Source organism: Dermochelys coriacea, chromosome 10, assembly GCF_009764565.3.
Source record: "Dermochelys coriacea isolate rDerCor1 chromosome 10, rDerCor1.pri.v4, whole genome shotgun sequence".
NCBI lineage: Eukaryota > Metazoa > Chordata > Testudines > Dermochelyidae > Dermochelys > Dermochelys coriacea.
In genome coordinates, this window is record NC_050077.1 from 64980234 (window position 1) to 65005890 (window position 25657).

Below are 25657 nucleotides of genomic sequence, written 5' to 3' on the forward strand. Positions count from 1 at the left end.
TTTAACATGTTTGGCTTTAGCTGCTAGGACCTGGATCAAGTAAAAAGTTTCCAAAGTCCCTAGGAAGGATGCCCTGCCACAGAAGGCAAAAAAAAAAAAAATTTCCAACAACCCCAAACAAAAACCTCACCTTACTCCTTGGGAGTGAGCTGCATCTCTTCTCCCCTGCACCCTACTACTTCAGCTCTTCTGCCATCTCACCAGGGGCCATTTATCACACACACATAGGTTGAACATCCAGTGAGAAATCCTGGCCCCACTGAAATCTGGCAAAAGTACCTTTGACTTCACTGGGGACAGGATTTCACTCATTGTCTTCCAGACAAAACTCATCTCCCAGAAGTCATCCAGGAATATGCTCAGCAAGTCCCCTCAATACCATTGTCAACAGCCTGATTACCATACTAGAATGCCACAGAAGTGGCTGCAGAATGCTGCATTGGGTGTACTCAGACTTCTAGAAAGAGTGTCCATTCCCCTTTGGAATGGGGAGCAGCATTCACAGTTGTGGAGCCCAAGAAACTTGGTGAGCATCCATGAGCCAGCAGCAACAGAGGCAAATTGGACCTGGAACAGACCTTTACATTTGTGCTGTTATTGGAATGAACAAGTTTAAAGCGTTTTTCAAAAGGTGCACCCTCAGAAGTGTACTAGCATGCGTCAGGACTTCAGAAAAGCACCTGTACACTCAATGGCACATACATGCCTATTTGTACTCACAGGTATAGTCATATGTACTTATTGATTTCTCAGGGCACCCTTATTTGAAAATCTTGGTGCTTCTCAAACTTTGAACCAGCAGGCAAACTCCAGATTTATACAGAAGTGAGTTCTGAAACCTGAAGGGCTAGTTTTAAAAAAACAAAACAAAACCACAACCCCCTGATGACTTTGCCAAACTAGAACCTAGTATTGAAGTGGTAGTAATCTGGTAATATGGTGCCCCACTTCAAAGACACACCATTTCTCCCGAAGAAATCACTTTGCTGCCTTCATAACACCTGGCTTTGTTCTGTGCTAAGTGCAGAAAAAAAGAAAGAAAATGGCAAAATTTGACAAAGCCTCATTTAGTACTTTTCATTATAGTAGCTTTTGTAACCCCTAAGTTTAATTTATTACTCAGTTTCATTTTTCCCTCCTAGAGGACATTTAAGGCTGATTAGTAGCTAGGTTTCTTTATAATCTGACCTGAAGTGCATTTTCTTATACCTCTTCCCCCACATATCCCAGTCTGTGCTTGGTAATTTATGAAATATTGGTAGTATAAAGTAATTTGGCTATGATTTTTAGAGGGAAACATTTGTCAGTTTGGTTTTAATCTATTTTATTTAATTATTGCCTCGCCACAGCTGGCTCACTTTCCCTTCCCCCATTTCCTTTTACATAGCAGAAACATGCAACAATGATTAATGGAATGTCACACATAAATTGACAAAGTTTTGGGTAGATGAATGGATAAGGAACACTGACCTTGTCCCTGTTAAGTGTGATTGTTTGAAGCCAGGCTCAACTTTTAAGGGAAATAGTATTGGATTCCATCAACGAAGAAGTGAAAGGTGGCAATCTCATCGAAGAATGACAGGAACTAGCCACAAATAGTCAGCTAAAGATTTGGGGCAATGTCTTGTTTTTTGCACAGCCAGCCCTTTACTGGCTGTGAAATAGCCAGTGAGGATTTCACCCAGGCCATCTTCCTTTTTACAGGTGAAAGTTTGCACCAACAGACAACTATCCTTGTATTTTAGTACCTGCAAATTCTAGTTAAGGCACTGAACTGGAGCCCAGACGATCTAGGTTAAATCCCCATCTCCACAAACTTTATGTATGACCTTGGACAAGTCACCTGACATCTGTGGAAAATCTGACGGTAAAACCCTAGTAGCTCCCATTGTTCTCAGAGGGGTTTATTGGCTGCTGAGCTCTTTGGAAAAATCTGCCCCTAGTTGTAGATGCTGAGCCTTTGTGAAAATTCTGGCTTTAATCTGTCATTGTTTCAACTCCCCCTCTGTGAAATGGGTCTAGGAATACTTTTGCTACCAATATTTGCAATTTACAATAAATTATAAGAGCAAAAACATTGGTGCTACAATTTATAGGCAGAATTAATCAAAGACCAGTTTGAAGCCTGGCTGAAAAGAATCAGACCCAGGGAGCGTAACTGAGCTCTAAATTTTCTTCTGGGCAGATATTTCCAATAATTCATAATCAGGTGATTCTGGTGAAACAAATTCCTCAGCATTTCTATTTGTATAGTCCCCCGCAGACCTCCATTAACAGGGTTGAATGAGGTAAGAATTATGTGTGTGTTTCACAATAGCATATCTGTGTGCGACAGAAGTATTTACCTGGCTGGCAAAGACTGTGTGCTTGTGGCCAGGTTGAGTACATTTTCTGTTCATCCCAGGAACAGTCTATCTTCAGTTTTTATTTCTTCCTGGCAGTCCTGATTTCAATCTGTTTGTGTCAAGGCTGCCAAAAGTGTGATAGTAGATCCACATACCTTCACAAACTGGCTGCCCTTTCCCTACTACACATATTGGAAGTGCGAGCTGATGCTCATTTTCTTTCAGTGCTTTTAATATACCGAATAATAAAGAAACCTTTACCTCTACAATCACAGGTGACTGAGTCGAGCTTTCCCTGTTGGATCTCCTCCCTCTTCATGACTTCTACTTACATAGAAGTAGATGTGGGACTTGATGATTACCTGCTCTTTTCGTTCTCTCTGAAGCACCTGCCATTGGCTACTGTTGGAAAACAGGTTACTGGGCTAGGTGGATCTTTGGTTTGACTCAGTATGGCCGTTCTCATCTTCCCCTGATCAGGGTTTGTGAGAGGCGAGGATGGGTTAGAAGGGATTATCAAACATAAAAATTCCCAGCTTTTTACATTTGCATGAAGTTTCCATCTTTGGATCAATGCTCTCTGCCCAAGGAAGACTTAAATGTGGGTTTATCCATCTTTGTCTTGGAAAATTTCTCTGTGGGGACTCGTCCACTAGCATTACACTTCTCTTTACCTCTGGATTTTAATGTGTTATTGAGAAGACTGATTCTCACTTTGTTCATCCTTTAATTTTTTTTGGGGGGGGGATGTCTCTTCCTTTTAGCAAGGTTATTTTTTTTAAATCACTGTAATTTTTGACCAGCACACATGTAGCTGCCCTTTGTTCTTGACTGCCATTTTGTTTTTTTAATTTCTCTCAAGCCAAAAAAAGGCCCTGTCTCAAGTACTCTTCTTTGTGACAGAGGTTACATCAAGGTTTCATGTGACCTTTGTTCAGACATTTTCCCTGATTGTTTTGGGTTGTGGGGCTGGGAGGAAGAAATTCTTCCAGTATCTAATATACCCATAATCCCAGAAGTGTCTCCATGGTAGATTGGGAATTCCAGAAATCTCAGAATCTGTTTATTTTGTGGAAGGGGCAAGGGCTCCAAAAATTCATGATGTGAGGCACATAGAATTGATATATCTCCTGATCCACCCAGCTAGTGTATTTCTAAATCCTACCTGCCAAAAAAACTCTTTGGTCAGTTAGAATTGATGGCCCTTCCACTCACCCTAGGCGTCCTCCTGAGTCAATGGAGGCTTCAGGAGAGGAATTCTACAAGGTTCTTTACCAGTCATTTTGCCTTTGTATCGGTTGTGTTTGACCTACTACAGTTTGAGGTCTTTGATGCCTCTCTTCATTCTTTTCCTAGTCTTGAGAATAGGATGGTATTCAAGCTTGTAAGAGCCAGAGTTCGTTTGCAGAAAGAAGAATGTATCTCAGAGCCACCAAGCTGCATTATCTCACTCTGATGCATACTTGAACAAGAAGGAACTAACTTGACTAACATTATTAATTCCAGTTTGTTTAAGTGCATTCACTAGCAATTTAATGCTAGATGTTTCATCTGAGGAGGCTGTGTCAAGCCAAGGACGGTGTCAGGAATCGATAGTGTTCATTAGTCACTGCTGTTTATCAGTCTTGCCTAAGAGTTCAACCCATCAGTTCTGGACTGGTGGACTTGAGATGCAGAAGCGTCATTAACAGTTAAAAATGTATCTTTTTCAGATCAGTCTGTAATGGATAGGACCTCTATACACTTCCCATTGCCAAATACTACCTCCATCTATGCTGGTCTCACCTAGTCCAGCATGAGCTCACTCAGGTCAGCGGCCATATGAACTGAACAATCCTTGCACAGAACCAACATTGGGAGTGACACCAACTTTTTCATCCTAAGCATCCTAACTTTCAGTAACACTTACACACATTTTAACTGGTTTGCAGAAATATTAGGAATCAGGAGATTGGTTTTATTTTCCTAAAACAAATAATTTACTAGAATAAGTGATTTCAACAACTGCAGAACATAGTGTTTATGATTAAATCAATAGAGATTTGTACCTGCAACTCAAAACTGAACTAATGCTTTGGAAAGTTGCTATAAGGTATGGTACTGCAGTTGTCATGTTTCTAATATGAAATAAAACCTATGCCCAGACTATGTGTGGTCATTAAAAATCCTTGAGACATGTTTTCTTGCAACTTGCCCAAATTGCATTTCATTGCCCCCAAAAGCATCATTACATAGTGCTACTATTGCATTTCCATGGTGCATGTCGTGATCTCAACACATACTGTACAATCTTTTGGGTGCCTCAGACTAAACAAGGTGCTACATAATTAGACTTGGAAAGATTAGATTTTTAATCGGTAAATATTGGTAAAGATCAGTTTTGTTGGACACAATAAACCAATGAAAAAATATTTCCAGGGATGATAATCAAAATTTACAGAGAGACAAAGTAAGGAAAATGCTTCTTGAGAACTTGCAGAATTTGATTTAAATAATTTACTTTGTGAATTTTGACATGATGTTCACATTTTGTGTTGTAATGGTTATAAAGCTTTAACTTTTTGAATCTTAGCGTCTACTGTCATTAAACAATTACTGTCTGATCCCCCACGCAGAATTTCCCATAGCTCTGAAAACTTAAATTGAAAAAATTGAAAAAATGCTTAAACCCATAATTTTGCATAAACTGAACATTTAAATTGATAAAAATAAAAATGGTATTATACATGGGCCTTATAAAAATAAAAGTTGAATGCTGCCAAGTCTGTACATAATTATCCGCATTATTTAGTTAGTTATAGAATTGGGTGGGGGAAATACATTCTCAGGGACTGATTCTCTCCATTGCTCTGCACTTTGCACACCAATGAAAAGGAAGTGCAGAGTGGGTGACAAACACTACCAAATCAGAATGGTAGCATTTTATGCTCACCTTGCACACATGTAAATACAAGGGACACGGGAATAGAGTGTCAGGCATTGAGGGCAAGAGTCTCAAAGAAACCTAGGTGTGGTCACTATGTAGTCAGCATCACCAAGCCTAACTTTTAGGTGCCTAGAAAACTCTGAAGTCACAAAGCCTGAATCAGGCTCTCTATACAACACATGGGGAGAGATAGATTCCTGAGAACGGGATTCACAAAAACCCTCGTGCAAGGCAGCTCCTCACCAACGGGAGGTGCCAAAGCGAGGGGTGTATGCTAAACCCCACACCTCTCTCGCAGATAGGCACCGAATTCTAGACTGCAGGGAAGTGCTTTCTGACACTTGGGATTCTCAGCAGCAAACCCGCCTTTGCTGTTAGGTGCCTATGCCATTTCTGCAAAAAGCCAGGCAATGGGAGGAGGCTGTCCCTCATAACTTTTAGCTACGTGGTTAGGCTGCTCTGGGTGAGGATCTCCCCGGTTCAAAACCCTCTCTACCCTGGGTAGAAGGGATTTGAACTGAGATCTGCCACCTTTCACGAGTGCTCCAGTCATGGCGCTATGCAATATTCTGATTGGGACTCCCTCATTCTCTCCCTCATTGAAGCTGTTCCACTGTGGATAATGAAAGAATCACTGGGGCCAGAGAGAGTGCATGAGAATTATTCTAGAGCATGGTGGTCACAGCGCTCACTTAAGAGACCCAGGGTCCGGTCTCCCTGCGCCACTGACTTGATTTATGCACAGTGGAACAGTTTTAACTGGAGACAGTGAGAGCTCTCCACATTAGACTATCCCAGAGCTACTCCTGGGGGAATTGTGTGCCACTGCGCGTACGCAGAATTCATGTCCCCCACAGATTTTGTTGCTTTCCCTGCAGAAAATTGACTGTCTGACAGGGAAGCAAAGGAAGCTGCAAGAGCAGCTGTGCAGAGAAGTAACTCACTGCAGAGCTGGGGACACCCAAACTAGTGGCTCCTACCCACTCCCTAGCTGTGCAGGTACATTGTTTCAGGAACCCAGAGCAGCTGGCAGAGAAGTAACTCACTGCAGAGCTGGGGACACCCCAACCAGTGGCTCCTACCTGCTCCCTAACTGTGCAGGTACATTCTTTCAGGAACCCAGAGCAGCTGGCAGAGAAGTATCTCACTGCAGAGCTGGGGACACCCCAACCAGTGGCTCCTACCCTGAACTGGGATCAGCTGCTAGTCCTGTCTGGGTTGGAGGCAAGAGAGGATGGGACTTCCTCTTTCCTTGCAAGGAGTAGCTGGGGCTGTATCAGACCTCTCCCCCCCACCCCGAAAACTCCCCCAGCTGCAGGAAGCTCAGCATCCTCCCCTGCTTCTTGGCCCATCGCTCCTCAGCTGTGGTGGGGAGGGATGACTGTATGGGGAGCAGCTTCCCCATTTACCCAACCCCTGTGCATCTGAACCCACCATACCCAGATACCCCTGACAAGCCTCACCTCGTACACCCAGAATGCCCCTAGCTCTCCATACCTGAACCCCACCCCATTGAACCTCAAACCCTGCATCTGGAGCCCCGCTGCATCCAGATCCCCTGTCTCCGGGCACCCACCCCTGCACCCAGCCTACCACCCACTGAGCTCCCTGCACTCAAACCCTCACCCTGATGTCCCACCCCGAACCCCCACATCCAGACTCTCCCTGACACCACTGACCCCAACTAGCTGCACCCAGACCTCCATCCCACCAAGCTCCACTCCCCCCAGACCCTCCCCCCGAGACCTCCCACACCCAGACCCCTCTGAGTCCCAACCACCTTCACCTGCAGAGTCCCATTGCCCCTGCACTTGGAATCCCCCCAACAAACCTCTGTGCATCCAGATTCCCCCACACCTAGACCCCCACCCCCGAGCTGTCTGCACCCAGATTGTCCCACACATAACCCTCTCACCCCCACACCTGGATTCCCCCCCACATTGAGCCCCTCCACACTTGGATCCTGCCTGGTTGAACCTGCCTGCCTCACACCTGGTGCAGAGGGGCAGGGCCCTAGGGTGTTTCTGGGACAGGTCCAGGCCTTGTGCTGTATCAGGGTCGGGTGCAGCCTCACCGTTGAGTCTGTGTCCTGGGGGGGAGGGGGTAGAGCTGCATGATGATCTCTGACCTGCATGCAGCCAGTGGCCTGTGCTCCCCACTGCCATGCTGGAGCCTTTTTATTTATTTATTGACAAATAAAACTTGCAGAATTTTAAAATACTGTGTTCAGGGTAGAGCACTCACCTGAGAGATGGCAGATCCCAGTTCAAATTACATCTCACCCTCAGGCAGACTTGAACCAGGGGTCTCCCACATCCCAGATAAGTACCCTAATTATTGGTCTCAAAGTTATGAGGGGGCTCCTCCTCCAGACTCCCTTAGGGCCCAATCCACTGGCAAGGTCTGAGCACGCTTACTGGATCAGGCCCACAAGTGAGTGAGGTGTTCCTCTGCTTATCTTCCCCAGATTCATGCATCGCCCTGGGGCTTATGCGTCTGGACACCTGGTGTGGAGCTGCTGTGCGCGTGCTCAGAGTAAGAAACACAGAGGGCCTAGGGAGTTTTTATTGCAAAACTTCAGGTGCCGATCAAGTTTAGATGCCTACAGGGGTTGAGTGGGGGTTTTGTGAATCTTGGCTGGGGCCTGATTCTGGGATTTAAACGCCTAAAGTGGTAATCCTTTTGTGAATCTAGCCGTAAGAATATTAGACTTAGATTTAAGCTTGTTTTAAATCTAATCGCTGGCTTGGGGCTTACACAAACAATGTGTCTCTTGATGGTAATGGATAAGATTTAGGTAGTTCATGGGATAGGATTTTGTTGGCTGACATTTGGTAATGGGGGAAGGGAAAGAGATAGCAGTTTAATTAAAATTCTAATCCCAACTTTAACAATGTTCTCACCAAGTCAGTGGCCTGCATGAATCCTTGTGATTTAGCTAGGATAACATTCATCGGCTGCCTCTAAAATATCTCTAAATGTGACTAAAAATTAGCAAACATCAATACGGTTCAGAAAAGCTCTAGTCAACATTGTCACACAGCAGTTTTTCCGTCAACATACACAAAGGGGCCTTTCATAAATATTAGTTTACTCCACCACTGCTAACATAAAAAAACCCAAATCTCTCTGCAATAAGAAGTCACTTCTATTGTCCTGTAGTATTGAAACCTCATTGCCACATTTCTGTTTTACAGGTAATAAAACAGTATTATCAAGAAGCTGGTGCTATTTTTCCCCACCATGAGGCTGCTTCTGCTTTGTGCTTGTCTGATGCTATTGACTGTGTCCCAGTGCCTAGCTGTCAGCTTTCCTGAAGACGATGACCCTATTAATGTTGTTGACTACCATTGTAAGTAATCAGCAAATTGCTTGCCTTTAAAACACTAGACGGTTGTTTTGGTTCATTGAAATTTTAATTAATTAATATCTAGACAAATAAAAATGTTTATTCTTTTGCAATTCACCAAATTTATTTATTAGCTCTTACTCGTTTAAAAAAAGCAATCAGCAATACTTAGACAATTTCAGTAAAAAGAACATTTGCTGACATTGGCTAGCTTTTATTCATTCATATTCAAGACATTACTTGAGGAATTTAGTTTAAACCCTTCTACACCTAGTATACACAGCTAATCAATGCTGTATATTGATTCTTTAGCTCTATAATCCTGAGTGATGGGACAGCCCATTTTTACTTGCAGATTCAAGGCAATATCCAGTATTTAAAGGACGCCCTTCAGGCAATGAATCTCAACACAAGCTGGACTTTCAACTGATGTTGAAAATTCGAGACACACTTTATATCGCTGGCAGGTAATTTTCCTGTAGTCAGTTTATTAGATTTAAATTCTTTTTTTCCCTAGGTATGGGTTAAAGTGGGCAATTTATTAAAAAAATAATCTGCAAAATTAGAATGGGGGGGAAGCCTCACAGAGAAATAAACAGTATTTATCCCCCAGGTATAAAAATTGGATTTGAAGGCCAAAGGCAGCAATATGTTGCTGCGTTATGCTAAACCATTTTCCTTCTTTTACATTACAGCCCTAATTAAAAGATATCCTGATCACTTTAAACATGGAATGATACTTCCACGATATAGGAAAAGAGTCTAAAACTTTTGAATGTTGACACACTGAGCTGGGCTTGTACAATATTGAACAGATAAGAGCTGAATAGCTGAAAAACAGAGCTGCTATCTAAAACCATTACTGTAATAGGAACCAAAAAGTCCAGTGTTGACTCAGAAAATCCATAAAGGCTTCAAAATACAGTCTTTGTCTAGCAAGTCTCCTAAAAAGTAGATCTATAATAAAAACCATGCATACATCCAACATATTCATGCATTCACTTGATGCATCATATGTCCTTGTTTCCAATAGGGATCAAGTTTATACTGTAAACTTAAATGAAGATCCCAAGGCAGAAGTTACTCCAAGCAAAGTGAGTAGATGTAAGGAAATTGATTTGATTTTTTTTTAAGGAATTTTCAGGTCAAGAAGTAAACTTTTTTATTTGATTTGATTTAAACAGAAATTAACCTGGAGATCGAGACAGCAGGACAGAGAGAACTGTGCCATGAAAGGCAAACACAAAGTATGTTTATCATATACAGAGCAGCAAAAGAAATACTACTAAGTGCAGGCATGAGATCTGTTCTTAATACAAGTTTTTCTTCTTTCAGGATGAATGCCATAACTTTATTAAAGTCTTTGTTCCCAGAAATGATGAGATGGTGTTTGTCTGTGGTACAAATGCATTTAACCCCATGTGCAGATACTACTGGGTAAGCACATTAAATAATATGCAATTAATCAGTTGTTTTATAGGTTTGCAAAGTAATTGTGTTGTGATAGTTAAGCTTTTTGGTACGACTTCTTTTCTCACGTGTCATGGAATATTAGATAAAAATGGACAGAAATCATCATGTAGAGTTAAGGTGTCTGTAAAAGTAGTGTTACCCCTTCATGCTGGCATGCAGAACAGAGGCATGTAGAACACCAACAATTTATTTTTCTTCTCTAGCTGAATACCTTAGAGTATGACGGAGAGGAAATTAGCGGATTGGCAAGATGCCCATTTGATGCCAGACAAACCAACGTTGCCCTCTTTGCTGGTAAGAACTTTTGATTCATGATGCAGAAAGTGCCAGAGGGCTTTAAAAGAAAGCACAGAGAAGCTGTAGGTGTCACGGTGCCTCAGATTCTAAGCTTGTGCTAAAGGGTCTCAAAAAGATTAGAAGCTAAATTGTTAAAATATAGGTTAGAGGAATTTTGGGGAAAGTGGCAGTACAAAGAGAGATTACAGAGAGCAAGAATTCTATGTATTATTAATGGCCCATTAATACCATGGTTTGACTATTGTTTTAGATGGGAAATTGTATTCAGCAACAGTAGCAGATTTTCTAGCAAGCGATGCTGTTATTTACCGCAGCATGGGAGATGGATCTGCCCTAAGAACAATAAAATACGATTCCAAATGGATAAAAGGTAATTTTGAAAAAATTACTTTCCAGTGTATGTGACAGATATAATTTTATTGACCTTGAGGATCAAGTGTATCATAGCCAGTATGTTTTTATATAAACACTGTGTTAACGTACATGCAATGTTTGGTATAGCAAGATCAAATTGATAAGAAAGCAACTTTGTGCTGATAAAGCACAATCTTTTTTAAAATGTAAGGGTCCCCCCCCACTCACAGTTAAATAGGTTAATGAATGAATCTGTAGTAACAAAGACCTTCACTGTAATACAATTCCTTTGAGGCCTTTTTACAGTCCATTAGCGGACATTAAAGACTACAAGTTCATTTAAACTTGAATGCACCCATATTTGGACTTCCTAAAGTGTCTTGAATATTAGAGTTCCCTTTAGTTGGTATGTAACCAAGGGAAAGCCTTTAAGTCATGCAGAGCAGGCAGTGTCTTATACTTATTGAATGGTTCTTTTAGGTAAACAGCTTTCTCTTCATTCTTTCTTGCAGAACCACATTTCCTCCATGCCATAGAATATGGCAACTATGTTTATTTCTTCTTTCGAGAAATTGCTGTAGAGCATAATAATTTAGGCAAGGTAGGTATATAAAGTCAGTGTGTCACAATCAGCTGTGAAGTATCAAAAATCTTGTCAGGGTGAGATATGGTTGTCATGGAAAATAGCCTCAGCAACAAATATAGTTTACATCATATTGTATTAATGGTATAAAGTTGATACAGTTTTTTCATCCTTATAATTGTCAGGTATCTTGAGCCTTAAAGCTTTTTGCATTTGCCCTGTCTTGTTAACAAAGTTTTCCACAGGTATCTTTTAGTGTTGTCATTTCCTTAACTCAGGAAATTAGCAGATATTCTGTTTTTGCCTACTGTTAAAAAAAGGGGGAAGGGGGTCAAAAGGTGGCTCCCTAATGCCTCTAGATAATGAATATCTTTGTCATACTAAAGTAGCATATGATATTTCTGCTTCACCATGGAAAGCTATTCTGTAGTAAATTACTAAACCATTTACACATGGTTAATTAAAGACTTTAAATCTTACTAACAATATGATTTTGAAAAAAGGTGGAGGGAAGGCTGGGAGTGTTGTGTTGGCTCAGTGATGCATTAAAATGCTTATGCACTGGCAGCTAAACGTTGTTTGCTTTCTTCCTTTCTGTACAGACTAAGAAAAGCAGTTGTAGAGCCGCAAGGTTCCTGTTAACAAAATTATCCTTGGAAAATGGGGGTATTTTTCATAGCATTTCATAAGCCAATCTCTTTGCCTTTTGTCACCTGTACAGGCTGTGTATTCCCGTGTGGCACGCATATGCAAAAATGACATGGGTGGCTCCCAAAGAGTGCTGGAAAAACACTGGACTTCATTCCTAAAAGCTCGGCTCAACTGTTCTGTTCCCGGGGATTCATTTTTCTACTTTGATGTTCTGCAGTCGATCACAGACATAATAGAAATCAATGGAGTCCCTACTGTTGTCGGCGTATTCACCACACAGCTTAACAGGTGAGAGATGAGCAACCTAACATCAAAAGAAGCTCTCCAGTTCCCTGTTACAACTAAGATTGTTGCAAGAATTCAGGCTACAATAGCACCATTTTTTTTTTTATTTTACAGCATCCCTGGTTCAGCAGTGTGTGCTTTCAGCATGGATGACATTGAGAAAGTATTCAAAGGAAGATTTAAAGAACAAAAGACTCCAGACTCTGTTTGGACAGCTGTACCCGAAGACAAAGTACCAAAGCCAAGGTAAAAGATTCTTGCTCATGACACAATAATATTATTCCTATAGACTGCTACCTTTAAATCTATGACACATTGGAGAATCTAGTCATGTAAAACTGAAGAAGTGGCTTTCACTTGGACCATAAGTATTCTCATCTGCAGCCTGCCCTGCTCTTTCAGGATGCTTCTTACCCTGTCACATTACCTAAAATATTGAGAGAGAAAATATGTTGCTTTCCTTTCAGACCTGGTTGCTGTGCAAAACATGGTCTAGCAGAGGCTTACAAAACCTCCATTGATTTCCCAGATGAAACCTTATCCTTCATCAAATCCCATCCATTGATGGATTCTGCAGTTCCATCAGTCATCGAGGAGCCCTGGTTCACAAAGACACGGGTCAGGTATGGCATCTTTGTGAAGTAAGTCACATCTGTACATTAAAAAAAGAAATATTCTTCTGAATAACTATGTGCGTTTCGGTTTTTGGTAGATATAGGTTGACTGCAGTTGCTGTAGACCATTCCGCTGGACCCTACCAAAACTACACAATCATATTTGTTGGCTCTGAAGCAGGAGTGGTACTTAAGATCTTGGCAAAGACCAGATCTTTTTCTTTGAATGACAGCGTATTACTGGAAGAGATTGATGCTTATAATCATGCAAAGTAGGTATTATTTTACAAGAACTGCTCTCCAGAATACCAAAAATATTCCAGAGTGTTTCTCACCTAGTCATTGTCTTCTTGTGGCCTAACAAGTAGTGGTGTTTTTTCTTAATTTTTTTTTTTTTTGTAAACACTTTCTCACCAAGATCCTCACTCATTTCCCACTGTTTATGGAGCAGATATGCTGTTGAATAACCTGAAAATATTTTTTAGTTCATACCATTTTGTGTGTAGCAGAGAGCATTTTAATTCCATGTCTGTTAAGTCATTGATGCAATTTCTTCTAGATACCAAACACCATACACTGTTACCTTAGCTAAGGAATTCCTTTAAAGAATTTCAAAGTGTTCAGTGATAAATAAAATAATCACTAATGAAATAAAGATTGTTTGTTCTGTAAGCAAAGAATTTGGGTAGGGCTATGTGAAGTGTTCCATTTAAAATCCAAATGGACCTAGTACAGATTTTGAGAGTCTGCTCTATGACAGGTGTATGAGACACAGTGAGATCACAAAGCTAATGAGTTTGGAGTTTTCCAACCTGGATCACAGAACTTGTCACCCAGCTGCAGAGCTGGGGCCAACAAACAGCTCTAGTAATACTTAGGTTGTATGGGGATCACCCTAAAAGTAGATTAAATTACACTGATGTGTAAGCATTTCTACAGCATTCATCATTGCAATGTCCAAGCAATAGTACTTGTTGAGCATACAGTTTTCAGTTCCTACACAGCTTAATTGATTGACAAATCAAAATGTTTCCACTGCGAGCTTTACACAAGATACTCTGGTTTATATCAACAACTGTTTCAAATGACTTTTACCAAACAGGTGTAATTCAGAGAGTGAAGAAGACAGAAAAGTCATTTCCCTTCAGTTGGATAAAGAACACCATGCTATATTTGTGGCATTCTCCAGTTGTGTTATTAGAATTCCCCTCAGTCGCTGTGAGCATCATGGATCATGTAAAAAGTAAGCCTACATTCGTCAACTCTCCAATAAATTAAAGGCACAGAAATCTCTGGTGATGGACAAAAGACATTATTTTCTCTGGTTTGATCTTGTATAGGTCTTGTATTGCTTCACGAGACCCCTATTGTGGCTGGCTAGACCAGGGGGCGTGCGGAAGAGTGAAACCTGGCATGTTGTAAGTGTTGTTTTTAAAATCAGCCCAATGTATCTATAGTAGGTTATATATGTGCATGCACTCATTCACTAAATCTCCTTTTTTAATGCTCTAAAAATAAAACGTTTCTCTTAGTATATGTAAAAAACCAGAATGCTAAATTCTGGTCCAATTCTATAGTCTTTACTTAGGGAAGACTTGGATCACAATGTGTGTTTTACCTGTGTAAGGACAATCAGACCTATAGGCAGGGCAACCTGGAGTATGATGCAGACAAATTACTGACCATAAGCATTATCAGTTTAGCAAAGAGATTACAATATTCTAGTTACTCCCAGGAGACTACAACAATCAATCTATTTTCACAGGCCCATAACTACATGGGGAAGTGTCTAAGTTTTCTCTGTTTTTCTCAACTATTTGAACTGTTTGAGTGAAATTTGCTCACTTGATTTTTACAAAGGTGAAAAAATATATTTTTTAGCAGAAAACTTGTAAGACTTTTCCACAGCCAATCTATACCTTTCCAATGGCATTTTGCAGAATCAGGCTCATGGAGCACATTGCATTAGCAATGGTAATGTGATATTTATAATGGGTCCAATATTACCCTTAGATAGGCATGCACAACTCCAGTTGATATAGTTGGAGTTGCATGGATCTACCAGCAAACAAGAATGGTTGCACTATACGTAAATTTATTAGCGTGAGAACTTGATTTATTTCTTGGTGTAAGTGCTTACAAATTTAAAGCCTTTATATAATGTTTATATTTAATATACAGTCTTTCTGCTATCATATACTGTACAACGCCCCTTTCCCATAAGTTTGCTGAACAAATTTGTGTCTGGTTTATGCTTTCAGAAGAAAATCATTCTTTTCCTTATTAATGCTATTAATTGCAGGTTCTCTTTGTTTGTTTCATACAACTACAGCACTGGAGAATATGAGCAAGATGTAGAATACGGCAATACAGGACAGCTTGGGGACTGCCATGGTAAGACACAGTCACTGCTGCTAATTTATACTGTGTCAACAGTAGTTTGTGGATGTTAAATTTATGATGAGCTGTTCAGTGACACCTTGCACACACCATCTAGTGTTACCACGAACAGTCACAAAGCTAAGCTACTCCGGTGGGGGGTGGCAGAGATGTTTTACCTCTCCCCCTCTCCTTCCCTCACTTTGCTATTGACTCCGGAGAGCTCTAAGGTACTGAACAATTTCCCTTTTTTGGTAACAGATCGTATTTTCTTTTTTATTTTCAGTTACTCAGGTCTTAAAATCTTTTGCTTTCTTTTGGTTACTTTTCACTGATTACTTGTTCCTTTAATTCTTTTAGAAATTTTGCCTACTACAACTACACCAGATTACAAAATATTTGGCGACCCAACATCTGGTTAGTTTTTTTTAATTTTTTTGAATTAATGACCTTTTCTTTCCTTCAGTTCAGCATTTTCAGCCCTTTTTTCCCTTCCTTTTGCGCAGGTGGCAAGCCTTCATTTTTGTGCTTTTACTCATGTCCCCACTGATAGTAAAGCTAGCTGGACTTTTGTGGCTCAGCTCTTCACCCTGTGTAGCCGCATGTTAACAGCTCATTATTTATTGAGACACATCCTTTATTAAAGAGCCTGATTAACATAGATGACATCTTCACTGCACAAAAGTCCACTCAGCTTTACCCCCACCCATTTGTGAATGCCCCTCTTGATCATCTCTAATAGATGGATGGCAAAAATCTCATCATCTTCCTTTTTTTCCCTCCCCCTTCTCCCCCCTCACCACCAATCTTATCAAGCAAATACACATTTTCTAAAATGTGTATTTCTATGTTTTGAAAATGTTTCAATAGTTATGCTAATGTTAATCATTTAATCTCACCAAGGGCATAGCAGAACACGGGCTATAGCAAACCGATGCTGGACTAGAGACCTTTGGTGCAGTGTTGTCCTAGGGCCTTCATACCCTTTACTCCTTTCAACATTTTTTCACAGCATTTTCATTGCAAATCCCCATTTTCCAGGAATATAGGAGCCAATGTTGCTCTGTTGAACTCAATAGTAAAACCTTTATCGATTTCAACAGGAGCACGATCAAGCCCTTATTTTCCAGGGTTCAGTCCAGACTGAAACTTGGTCTCTGGATTTCAGCCCCAGAGGACATTCCTGTTTGCCAAATCTGAAAGAAATCTGTTGGGCTGTTTAAGTTATGGGAATGCAACAACAGTGTGGTTTCTGATGGTATTTGCATGTCTGTATCTCAACGAGGGGGCTGTGTTTGATAAACAAACACTTTGCAGATTTATTTGCCCATAATATAACTTAGGGCGTAAATTTGGGGGGGAAATGACAGCCATATTATTTGAACGTGCTGCTTTACTTGCATGAAAGTTTACTTCATCGATTCAACTTTCAGTCTGATTTTTTAGAATGCACACATAATGAACCTGATTTTTGCGCCCTGAATTAACATATATTTGAGTGCTTACTTTTCTCAGGCAAATCCCCAGTTGCAGGCACACATTGCTATAAATCTGTCTAGTCCTGTGCAAACAAATCAGGGATTTGTACCTGAAAAGTAGGCTCAGTGTAGACTATTAGTTCAATAGGTTTGCTGCTCATGGGCATTACCACAGAGGCTAGAATGACTTTATACACTCAATTCATTACTAAGAAGGCTCTAGCAGCATAGTTCCTTAGGAACCATTAAAATATAAGGGGTAAAAATATGTGTCTTATCTCCCAACGGTGCCTAACTACATCAGTTCCTGGTGATTGTAACAGTTCTAACAGAGCTGATCTGGTCTTTCAGGAATATTTACTATTTTGGCCTCTTACAAGGTCACTAATAAACATCTTTTTCAGAGATTTTTAAAGGACAGTGAAATACATTGAAATAGCTTGTCTAAAAGTAAACAATACAGCAATAAAGTAGAATAAGTTGTGCTTTCCCCCTCTTTCAATTGCTTACGATAACTTCTACACTTCCTTCCATTTGACTTTTCTGGCTTTTGAATAATAGCTGTAATGTTATTTAATGTATAATTTGTATTTTTAATCTGATTTTTGGCAGTCCTATGTACTTCTGTGACGTGTAGATCATATATGGTCCTGACATGTAACTCCCATTAAATGCCTTCTCCAGCTATAATTTAGAAATACCACAAAACAGTGAGGAAAGCCTGTTTGTAATACACATTAATAAAAATCTGTTTGCCACCACAGACATGGAGTTATCCTCAGCTTCTATTACCACAATGGCAAGTATCCCAGTTATATCACCTAAAGTGATTGGTTCCTGGAAACCTAAAGAGACTGGCTCTCGGAAATTTGTAGTTCAAGATGACCCAAACACTTCTGATTATTCTGATCCATTATCAGGTGTCCCAAAGGGTAAGGCCTTACCAGGGAATACATTACAGCTGAATGGAAACCTGATAGGGTACAATTAGAATTTTGAAAATGCTGGGACTGTTAGTTTATACTATTTCCTGAGAATATAAAGAAGGTGCAATCATGGTTATCTTGCCCATTTGGCGCATGTAGGCAAAGTGATGTTCAACGTTTGCAAAACTCCAGCTGATGTCAGCAGGAATTCTGGATGCATAGCAAATGTAAATTCAAGTCTTACAAGTAAACTGCCCATCAGGAGGTTGGTTACTAGAGCTGGGTGAAATTTTTCACCTGAAACTTTGCTAAAAGAAGCAGATTCAGGTCAGCTGAAATATTTTACAAATGCACATTGATTTTTTGTTGTGGCTAAATAAATAAATAAATAAAACAAAAAAAGGGAAAAAAGCAAAACTTTTGTATCAACATTTTTTAAATGAAACGTTTTGATTTTTTCAATTTGAAACAACTTTGTGCTGCGAAATTTACTTCAAGTGTATTTTAAAAAGGTTTTTAAAGTGTTTTAAAATGCTCAAATTAAACAAAACTTTTTGACCAACCTAAAACCAAACTTTTCTTTTACTTTTGGTTTACCAAAATTTTTGACAAATTTTCATTTCAGTTTGACCCAAAACAATTTTTTAGAATGGCCAGTGAACTGAAAAGTCTGTTATTTCCCCCTATCTATGGGTTACAGAACAGCAGTAGTTCTAGAGCTTGAATGAGACTGCTGGTCCTCTCAGCCAAACGACAGGGCCTTGGTATATTAGCTAATGTTTAAAGACAAATTCAAAAGCCCATGGGTATGTGGACAAAACTGCTCATATGAGGTCCAGTGTTGTACTCGTTGAACACCCAAAACGCTCAGTGGGTTTGCAAGGAACGCAGGGTCAGGTTTGATATTCAATCCTCTGAAATTATACTTTGGAGAGAGGAGCTGGGCGCTTGCACTCAGATAGCTGTGTAGAGTCTCCCAATACACACTCCTTGCTTTTCTGAAAGCAAAAAAAAAATGTGAAGTCTGATTTTATAGATTACATACAATTCATCTTCTGTTGCCTTTCCTCCTTTCAATTACGTGCATACGTGATTGAAACATTTTCAAACATTGTGCATTTGTAAAATATTTTAGCTGACCTGAATCTGCTTCTTTTAGCAAAGTTTCAGGTGAAAAATTTCACCCAGCTCTAGTAACCAACCACCTGACGGGCAGGTTACTTGTAAGACTTGAATTTACATTGGCTATGCATCCAGAATTCCTGCTGACATCAGCTGGAGTTTTGCATTTTCAAACATTGCATAGGCTGTTACAGAAACAAAGATTTCAGATTGGCAAAACAATATTACAAACAACAACAGCCAAAATTTCATGAGAGACTTCTATTGGTACATACATTATCCTGGTGACAGACATGTTTGCACAATTCTGTATTTAATGAAAGTCACAAGCGAAGGGAAGAGCCTCAGTTCTACAAGTCACCAAAATATATCAGGTTTCCTTTCAGCCATTATAGCAGTGCATTTGTAATTTTAATTTGTTTCAGTTTTATTTGTTTAAGTCAATACATTTTTGTCCTAATTTGCTCTTGTTTCTTTTCACATTCTGTGACATTTCTATTAGTGAACCTTTCCTCCTCTTTCCTTTCCTCTTCTGCACAACACCCGTTAAAACATATAACCCTGAACATTAACACTGTTCAAAGGCCTTGCTGCTAACAAAAATCAATATATTCCTATAATCTCAACTCTTCTTTATTTTAACTTTTCCTGGTATAGTTAACAGAATTACCTTTAAAATCTAACATTGTCTTAATTGCAAGATGTCTGTGGTTGCTTTAAAAACAAAAACCCAAAAAACTAAGAGACACTGTGATAATATGTGAATTACAAACTAATCCAATATTCATTCTTCTTTTAGATTTTTAACAAACTCTAATACTTTTTATTAACCATGTATCTTAAATGATATGGAGTTTGTAATGCTCATTACTGAGTAAATAAGAAAAAACAGTAAAATACCTCTATAAAATAGTTTAATCTTGAATTGTAAAAAATATAAGTAAATAATCATGCAGAGTATGGTACTCTAAAGATAGCAGAATATGAATGTATTAGTTCATGTGTTTTGCACAGTATTAACATGTTTATAACACCACAATATGTACATTATTCAGTTTTACATAACATTTGCATAATCCTCTCTCTTTTGATTTATGAGTTGGACAGGAACTTGAGAGAAAAATTCCTCCATGATTTATTAATTGCAGTCTGGCAGAGTAGCACCTTTTAACCCTAATTTTCCAGCAGAAACGGTTAATATTAATAACAGACAAACCACTATTTGTGAGCCTTAAAGGATATTTGGGGACGAGGATAGACACTAGACCAGGACAGTATATAACTAATTTGAACACTAGCAAGCTTTCTCATTCTCAAATTAAATGCAGAGTCTACATTTGTGCTGCTCAATACTAGCATAGTAACTTTTATTTTAAAACTTTACACTCTGCAGTGTGACGGAGGATAGAATCCGGACAAATTACGTTAACACTAGTCTAGCTTAAACAGTCATCTAATTATATATCCTTATCCTTCACCCAGGCAGGCAGCCTTTGTTTTGGACTGTGTGTGTGTGAGACCTATGTTATTTTAATGTATCACATATGTTTGTTGCAGGTGTAAGGTGGGAAGTACAGTCAGGAGATTCCAACCAAATGGTACACATGAACGTCTTGATCACTTGTGTCTTTGCTGCTTTTGTCCTGGGAGCCTTTCTTGCAGGAGTGGCAGTTTACTGTTACCGAGATATATTTGTACGGAAATCCAGAAAAATACACAAAGATGCAGAATCAGCTCAGTCCTGTACAGACTCCAGTGGAAGTTTTGCTAAATTGAATGGGTTATTTGATAGTCCTGTCAAGGAATATCAGCAAAACATTGATTCACCTAAACTGTACACAAATCTGTTGAGTAGCAGAAAAGAACTTCCACCAAATGGTGATACAAAATCCATGATAATGGACCACAGAGGCCAGCCTCCAGAATTAGCTGCACTTCCTACTCCAGAATCCACCCCAGTACTGCAGCAAAAGACACTGCAGGTGATGAAGAGTCAGTCAGACAAGGCACATAGCAACCTCAATGCTTCAAGAAAAGAAACCCCTCTAAAAGCCCTCAATTTTTTCCTTCTAGTCCCCCACCCCATTCTCCATTAAGTCATGGACATATTCCCAGTGCTATTGTTCTTCCCAATGCTACCCATGACTACAACACATCTTTCTCAAATTCTAATGCACATAAAGCAGACAAAAAGATGCAAAATATTGATCACCCACTTACAAAATCGTCAAGCAAAAGAGACCACAGGCGATCTGTTGATTCCAGGAACACCCTGAACGATTTTCTGAAACATTTAAACGAAACTCCTAATAATCCCAAATCAATTATGGGAGACATTCAAGTGGCTCACCAGACTTTAATGCTGGATCCAATGGGAAATATGTCTGAGATTCCACCTAAAGTTCCTAACAGGGAGGCATCTTTATACTCCCCTCCATCTACGCTTCCAAGAAATAGTCCAACAAAACGGGTGGATGTCCCTACTACCCCAGCAGTACCAATGACTTCTTTAGACAGACAAAGGGGCTATCACAAAAATTCTTCACAAAGGCATTCAATATCTGCCCTTCCTAAAAACTTAAACTCATCAAATGGTGTTTTGTTATCCAGACAGCCTAGTATTACCCGTGGGGGATACATGCCTCCTGCTACAGGCACAAAGATGGACTACATGCAAGGAACACCAGTCAGTGTTCACCTACAGCCTTCTTTATCCAGACAAAGCAGTTACACAAGCAATGGAACCCTTCCTCGTACAGGGATAAAGAGGACACCATCCATAAAACCTGACGTGCCACCAAAACCCTCATTCGTTCCTCAAACAACTTCAGTCAGACCACTGAACAAATACAGCTACTAGGACTTGTATATTTTATTAGAGTGTGCTATTGACCTGTACAGGTTGTGGGATGATGTTGTGGGAGAGACATAAGACAGAGACTTGCTTGTAATTAAAGAGAACAAAGTGGCCAAAGAAACTGTCTTTACTTCAGCAACATCTGTGTCTTGCCATACATTGCTACAGCAAGACTTGCTAAAATAAACAAAGGAAGGTGCTGGTCATTACATTTCTTTTGTTTGGAGCTAAGGAGACGTAGCACAATGGGAATGGGGGCTACTTTACTGTTCTAACTAGCTGATAAAGTACTTGGAAAAATCTGTAAGCAATTACTTGAAAATGGGTTCAATTTTAGACTGCCGTTATGTGTAGTCTTCCCATTAAATGTGAACATTTTAGTATGTATGCATTCACCTTGCCTCTTGCACAAATGTCAGAAAATGGTAATGTCTCAATGAATATCTGGGTTAATAAGCAATTTGCTGAAATTCAGTCTCTGGCCCAACAGTAGCATTGTTTGTTTCCATGTATGGCATTTTGTTTATGCCACAGATAAAGCTGTGTGTGTGTGTGTGTGTGTGTGCGTGTGTATTGTACACACTAGATTGTACGTAGATTGCCATCTCATCTTTTCTGCTGTGGAATTGTTTACATTGATCACGATTGAACAAATAAATGACTCTCTTCCTTCTGCAGTTCATTGGGTTCAGTTTGGAGACAGCTAGAGAGGAACTGTGCATCTCAGTCAGCGTTCCAGATTATATACATTGCTGCATTAGTAATCCAATGAAAGAATACAAGTGTGTTATTTCTAAAATAACTTTATTATGCTGCTATCAATTCAGATCCGTACATTTCAAATCTAGTGTTTTGGGGTGGGATGTGGGGAGTCTCACTGTACTTCCACAGTCCCTCCATTCAATACCTGGCCACTGTGAATTTGAGCCCCTGTAGTTTTCATTGAAGGCAGCTAATAATGTAGAACACACTAGGCAATGCCTGTGTAATAAAGTTTCTTTTTTGTTGTATTTAATAACATCCTACACTCTGATAGACCTTTGTCAATATCAAGGAAGAAGTGCGAATTGGCCTGGCAGAAGCAGTCTGTGAAAACTCAACTGTAGTGCAATCAATTTGTTTATGTTGTGTAATAAGTATTTTCTCCAAAGTCATGCAGGTAATGACGATATTCTGTAAATATTATGTGTGAGTTTACCTGAATTTGTGCATTTTGTGCCTTATTCATGCGAATGATAAAAGTACTAAGAATCTGTCAAGTGTCCTCCATCTATCACATATTTCCTCAGTGCCAGTTGTAATTCTTTTAACAAACACCCAAAAAAAGATAAAAAGCAAGAGTAATTAGTGGTAAATAAAGGCAGTCTGCAATTCAAGAAGACAGCAATATTAAATCACCTTGCTATGATAAGCATTCCACTGATCAGTTATAATGTGAAATCAAATAAGGTTTCTAGGGTAATGGAACACCTGCTGAAGTTGTGTAAGCCATTTACTAGGTTTTACAGTATCCACTTGCAGCTGATGTTCAACACAGATGGTTGTTTTAGCTTGCAAACTACACACTACCACATTGTTTATTGAACATAACTGTAGAAATAACCATGGCAGAGGAATACGCAATTAGTAGGACAAATAACTTCAGTCGTTTTTTGAGACAATGAAGATTTATATTACATATCGGAGGAGGAGAAAAGGTTAGTCTGAAAACTAGATAACTGTTACAGAATATAGAATAAAGAATAGAAATTATTCCTTTTTTATTTTCCTCTTTGCTTTAAGGCTGTTTTTGGCAAGGAACTTTTATTTCCTGAGAGCTCTGGATCCAAAATCCTGTGATCTCTTTTCTTAAATGTTTCAGTCTCGCAACTAAAACACTACAGATTAATAACAATTAAAAACAAAATCTACTCAGTGAGCAAATGACAAAAACTGATTTGAATTCACTTCACAAATATTAATACAGACTTGTGTGAAACCAAAACATAAATGTATGTGAACCCTGATATGAACCCTGATAACTTTCTGTAACATTGTGCTGCCTTGTAGATGGTAATGTGAGTTCTATCAGTATTTATGTTGAAATTTCTAACATTCACCCTAGTCATTCTGTTAATTTAATAATACAAAAGATGCTTTATCCATTTGTGCAAAGGTAAACGCAGATTGTATCTTTTTTAATGGTACGGCATAAAATAACCCTAAAAACGAAGCTGCTCTATACCACAGAGTACTTTAACATGTATAGATATCTTGTAAACTTGTATTGTGGATGTGTAAATAATACGTTCTTTGGGTTTTTAACACTGCATGTAAAGTCAAAATAAAATATTCAAATCTACTGAATGTCTGACTTTTTTGTTATTGACTATATTTATAAAATGTATTGTCCTTTTGATTAAAAAGAAGGAAGAATTCTGCTTGCTTTTAATAGCTTCCTTAAGAAACCACAGACACATCCGCTCATCAGCAGGATTGGGTATCATGCAGATTGCAAAAGACCAATAGCATGGCACACAGGTGTATTTCCGTTTTCATAACAGTTTAATGCGACATGAAGGCTCTTGAGAGCCTTGTGCAGACAACTGTTAGACTCCTGAGTTAAAAATGAAACATCAAAACAACTGGCATATAGAGGGAAAATGTAATACTGTGTCAGATTAGTCCATATGATTCATTACACGGATGCATTTTACTTTAAAAAACACGCAATACTCCCCTCTGAAATCTGTACTGTAACTTGATTTCAGGCTTACAGTTGGCAGATTTGCTTCCTGTAAATCTCTCTAGTGTCTAGTAACCCTTCTGTGTTCCATCCCTTACACAAATATAGCACACTATTAAGGTGGACAGTTTTCCCCTCCATAATATAGATAATTAACGTTCACAATTTCCAGCAAAGCTATTTTGAAACTTAAACTTAATCAAGTATTGGCACTTCCATAAGTAATCAATGCTTAAAAAGTGCAGTTTTTGCTGCTGTTTGGATTTGGAACTAGTAATAAAACATAGCACAACTATATTCAATGCACGTACTTTAAACCATACAGTTGAGTATAGTTAATATGTGCCAACATCATGGTTAATTTAAAAATAAGCAGGGCAAGTTCATAAAGCAAATGTTCAACATTCTTTTAATAAAATTTGCTTTTAAGTGATAAACAAAAAAATGGTTTACTATGATTTCTTTTCAAATCATCAATAACCTGAAATTACTTGACAAGTTATACCAAGAGCGTGGCACCTAAAAGTAGTTTTACTAAAAGCATTTTTAAAATTTTTAATTTAACATTTTTGGCTAAAAAAAAATAATACAGGATGAAAACCTGATAACCAATGTATGTTTTCTAGACCAAAAACAGATTTAGATTTGTGGACTGTTTTATCTGATGCACATTTAAAATTTGTATTTAACTTCATTTGCTCAAAGTAACCACATTTTTCCATTGTAAAAATAACTACACACAAGACAAAAATGACAGTAAATATATTCAAACTTGTTCCTTATGTTTTGAAATTGAATAATTCTCAGACAATAATGGTATAAGCTTACAAAGAATTATTGACTCACCACGTAAAATACATTTAGTTCCACACAGTGGGATGTTTTTGTTCCCAAATAGTTTTGTTTATTCTATCCCCAAGCCTTCCATCACCATATTCCACATATTTTTTTATATTGAGCCTTTCCACATTTCCCAGAGTAATATTTCACTTGGTAGTATATTATACAGTATTTCATCAGTATGGACACTGTCCTAGATGCCATAACTGACCTAACCCACCATACTAGCCTGTGAAAATGCTTTAATTCAGCACTGAAATTAGAAAATTGGGATACAAGAAAAGGATCCTTTCAAAACTTCATCATTAAAGGAAAAAGTTCCACTATCAAAAGAGAATCCAGCACATCATAGCCAGATCAAAGTATACTGTTGCTGCAGCTGCAGATTCAGTTACTTTTTCTTTTAGCAGCAAAGACAAAGCAATTGTAGATAGGTTCTCTGTCCTGGAAGGG

At 39.0% G+C, this 25657-nt stretch overlaps 1 protein-coding gene across 1 annotated transcript in view; it reads left to right on the forward strand.

The window, feature by feature from the left end:
• Positions 1 to 23981, forward strand: part of SEMA6D (semaphorin 6D) — a 281294-nt gene extending 257313 nt beyond the window's left edge. The window contains 19 exon segments of the mRNA XM_038420048.2: positions 8469 to 8623; positions 8976 to 9087; positions 9654 to 9714; positions 9805 to 9867; positions 9956 to 10057; positions 10297 to 10387; positions 10641 to 10760; positions 11257 to 11345; positions 12049 to 12266; positions 12378 to 12509; positions 12731 to 12886; positions 12976 to 13149; positions 13980 to 14120; positions 14218 to 14295; positions 15180 to 15271; positions 15617 to 15673; positions 17499 to 17666; positions 20340 to 20824; positions 20827 to 23981. Coding sequence (XP_038275976.1) covers positions 8515 to 8623; positions 8976 to 9087; positions 9654 to 9714; positions 9805 to 9867; positions 9956 to 10057; positions 10297 to 10387; positions 10641 to 10760; positions 11257 to 11345; positions 12049 to 12266; positions 12378 to 12509; positions 12731 to 12886; positions 12976 to 13149; positions 13980 to 14120; positions 14218 to 14295; positions 15180 to 15271; positions 15617 to 15673; positions 17499 to 17666; positions 20340 to 20824; positions 20827 to 21642 — 3264 coding nt within the window. The 5' untranslated portion in view covers positions 8469 to 8514 and the 3' untranslated portion in view covers positions 21643 to 23981.
• Positions 23982 to 25657: the final 1676 nt, after the last annotated feature.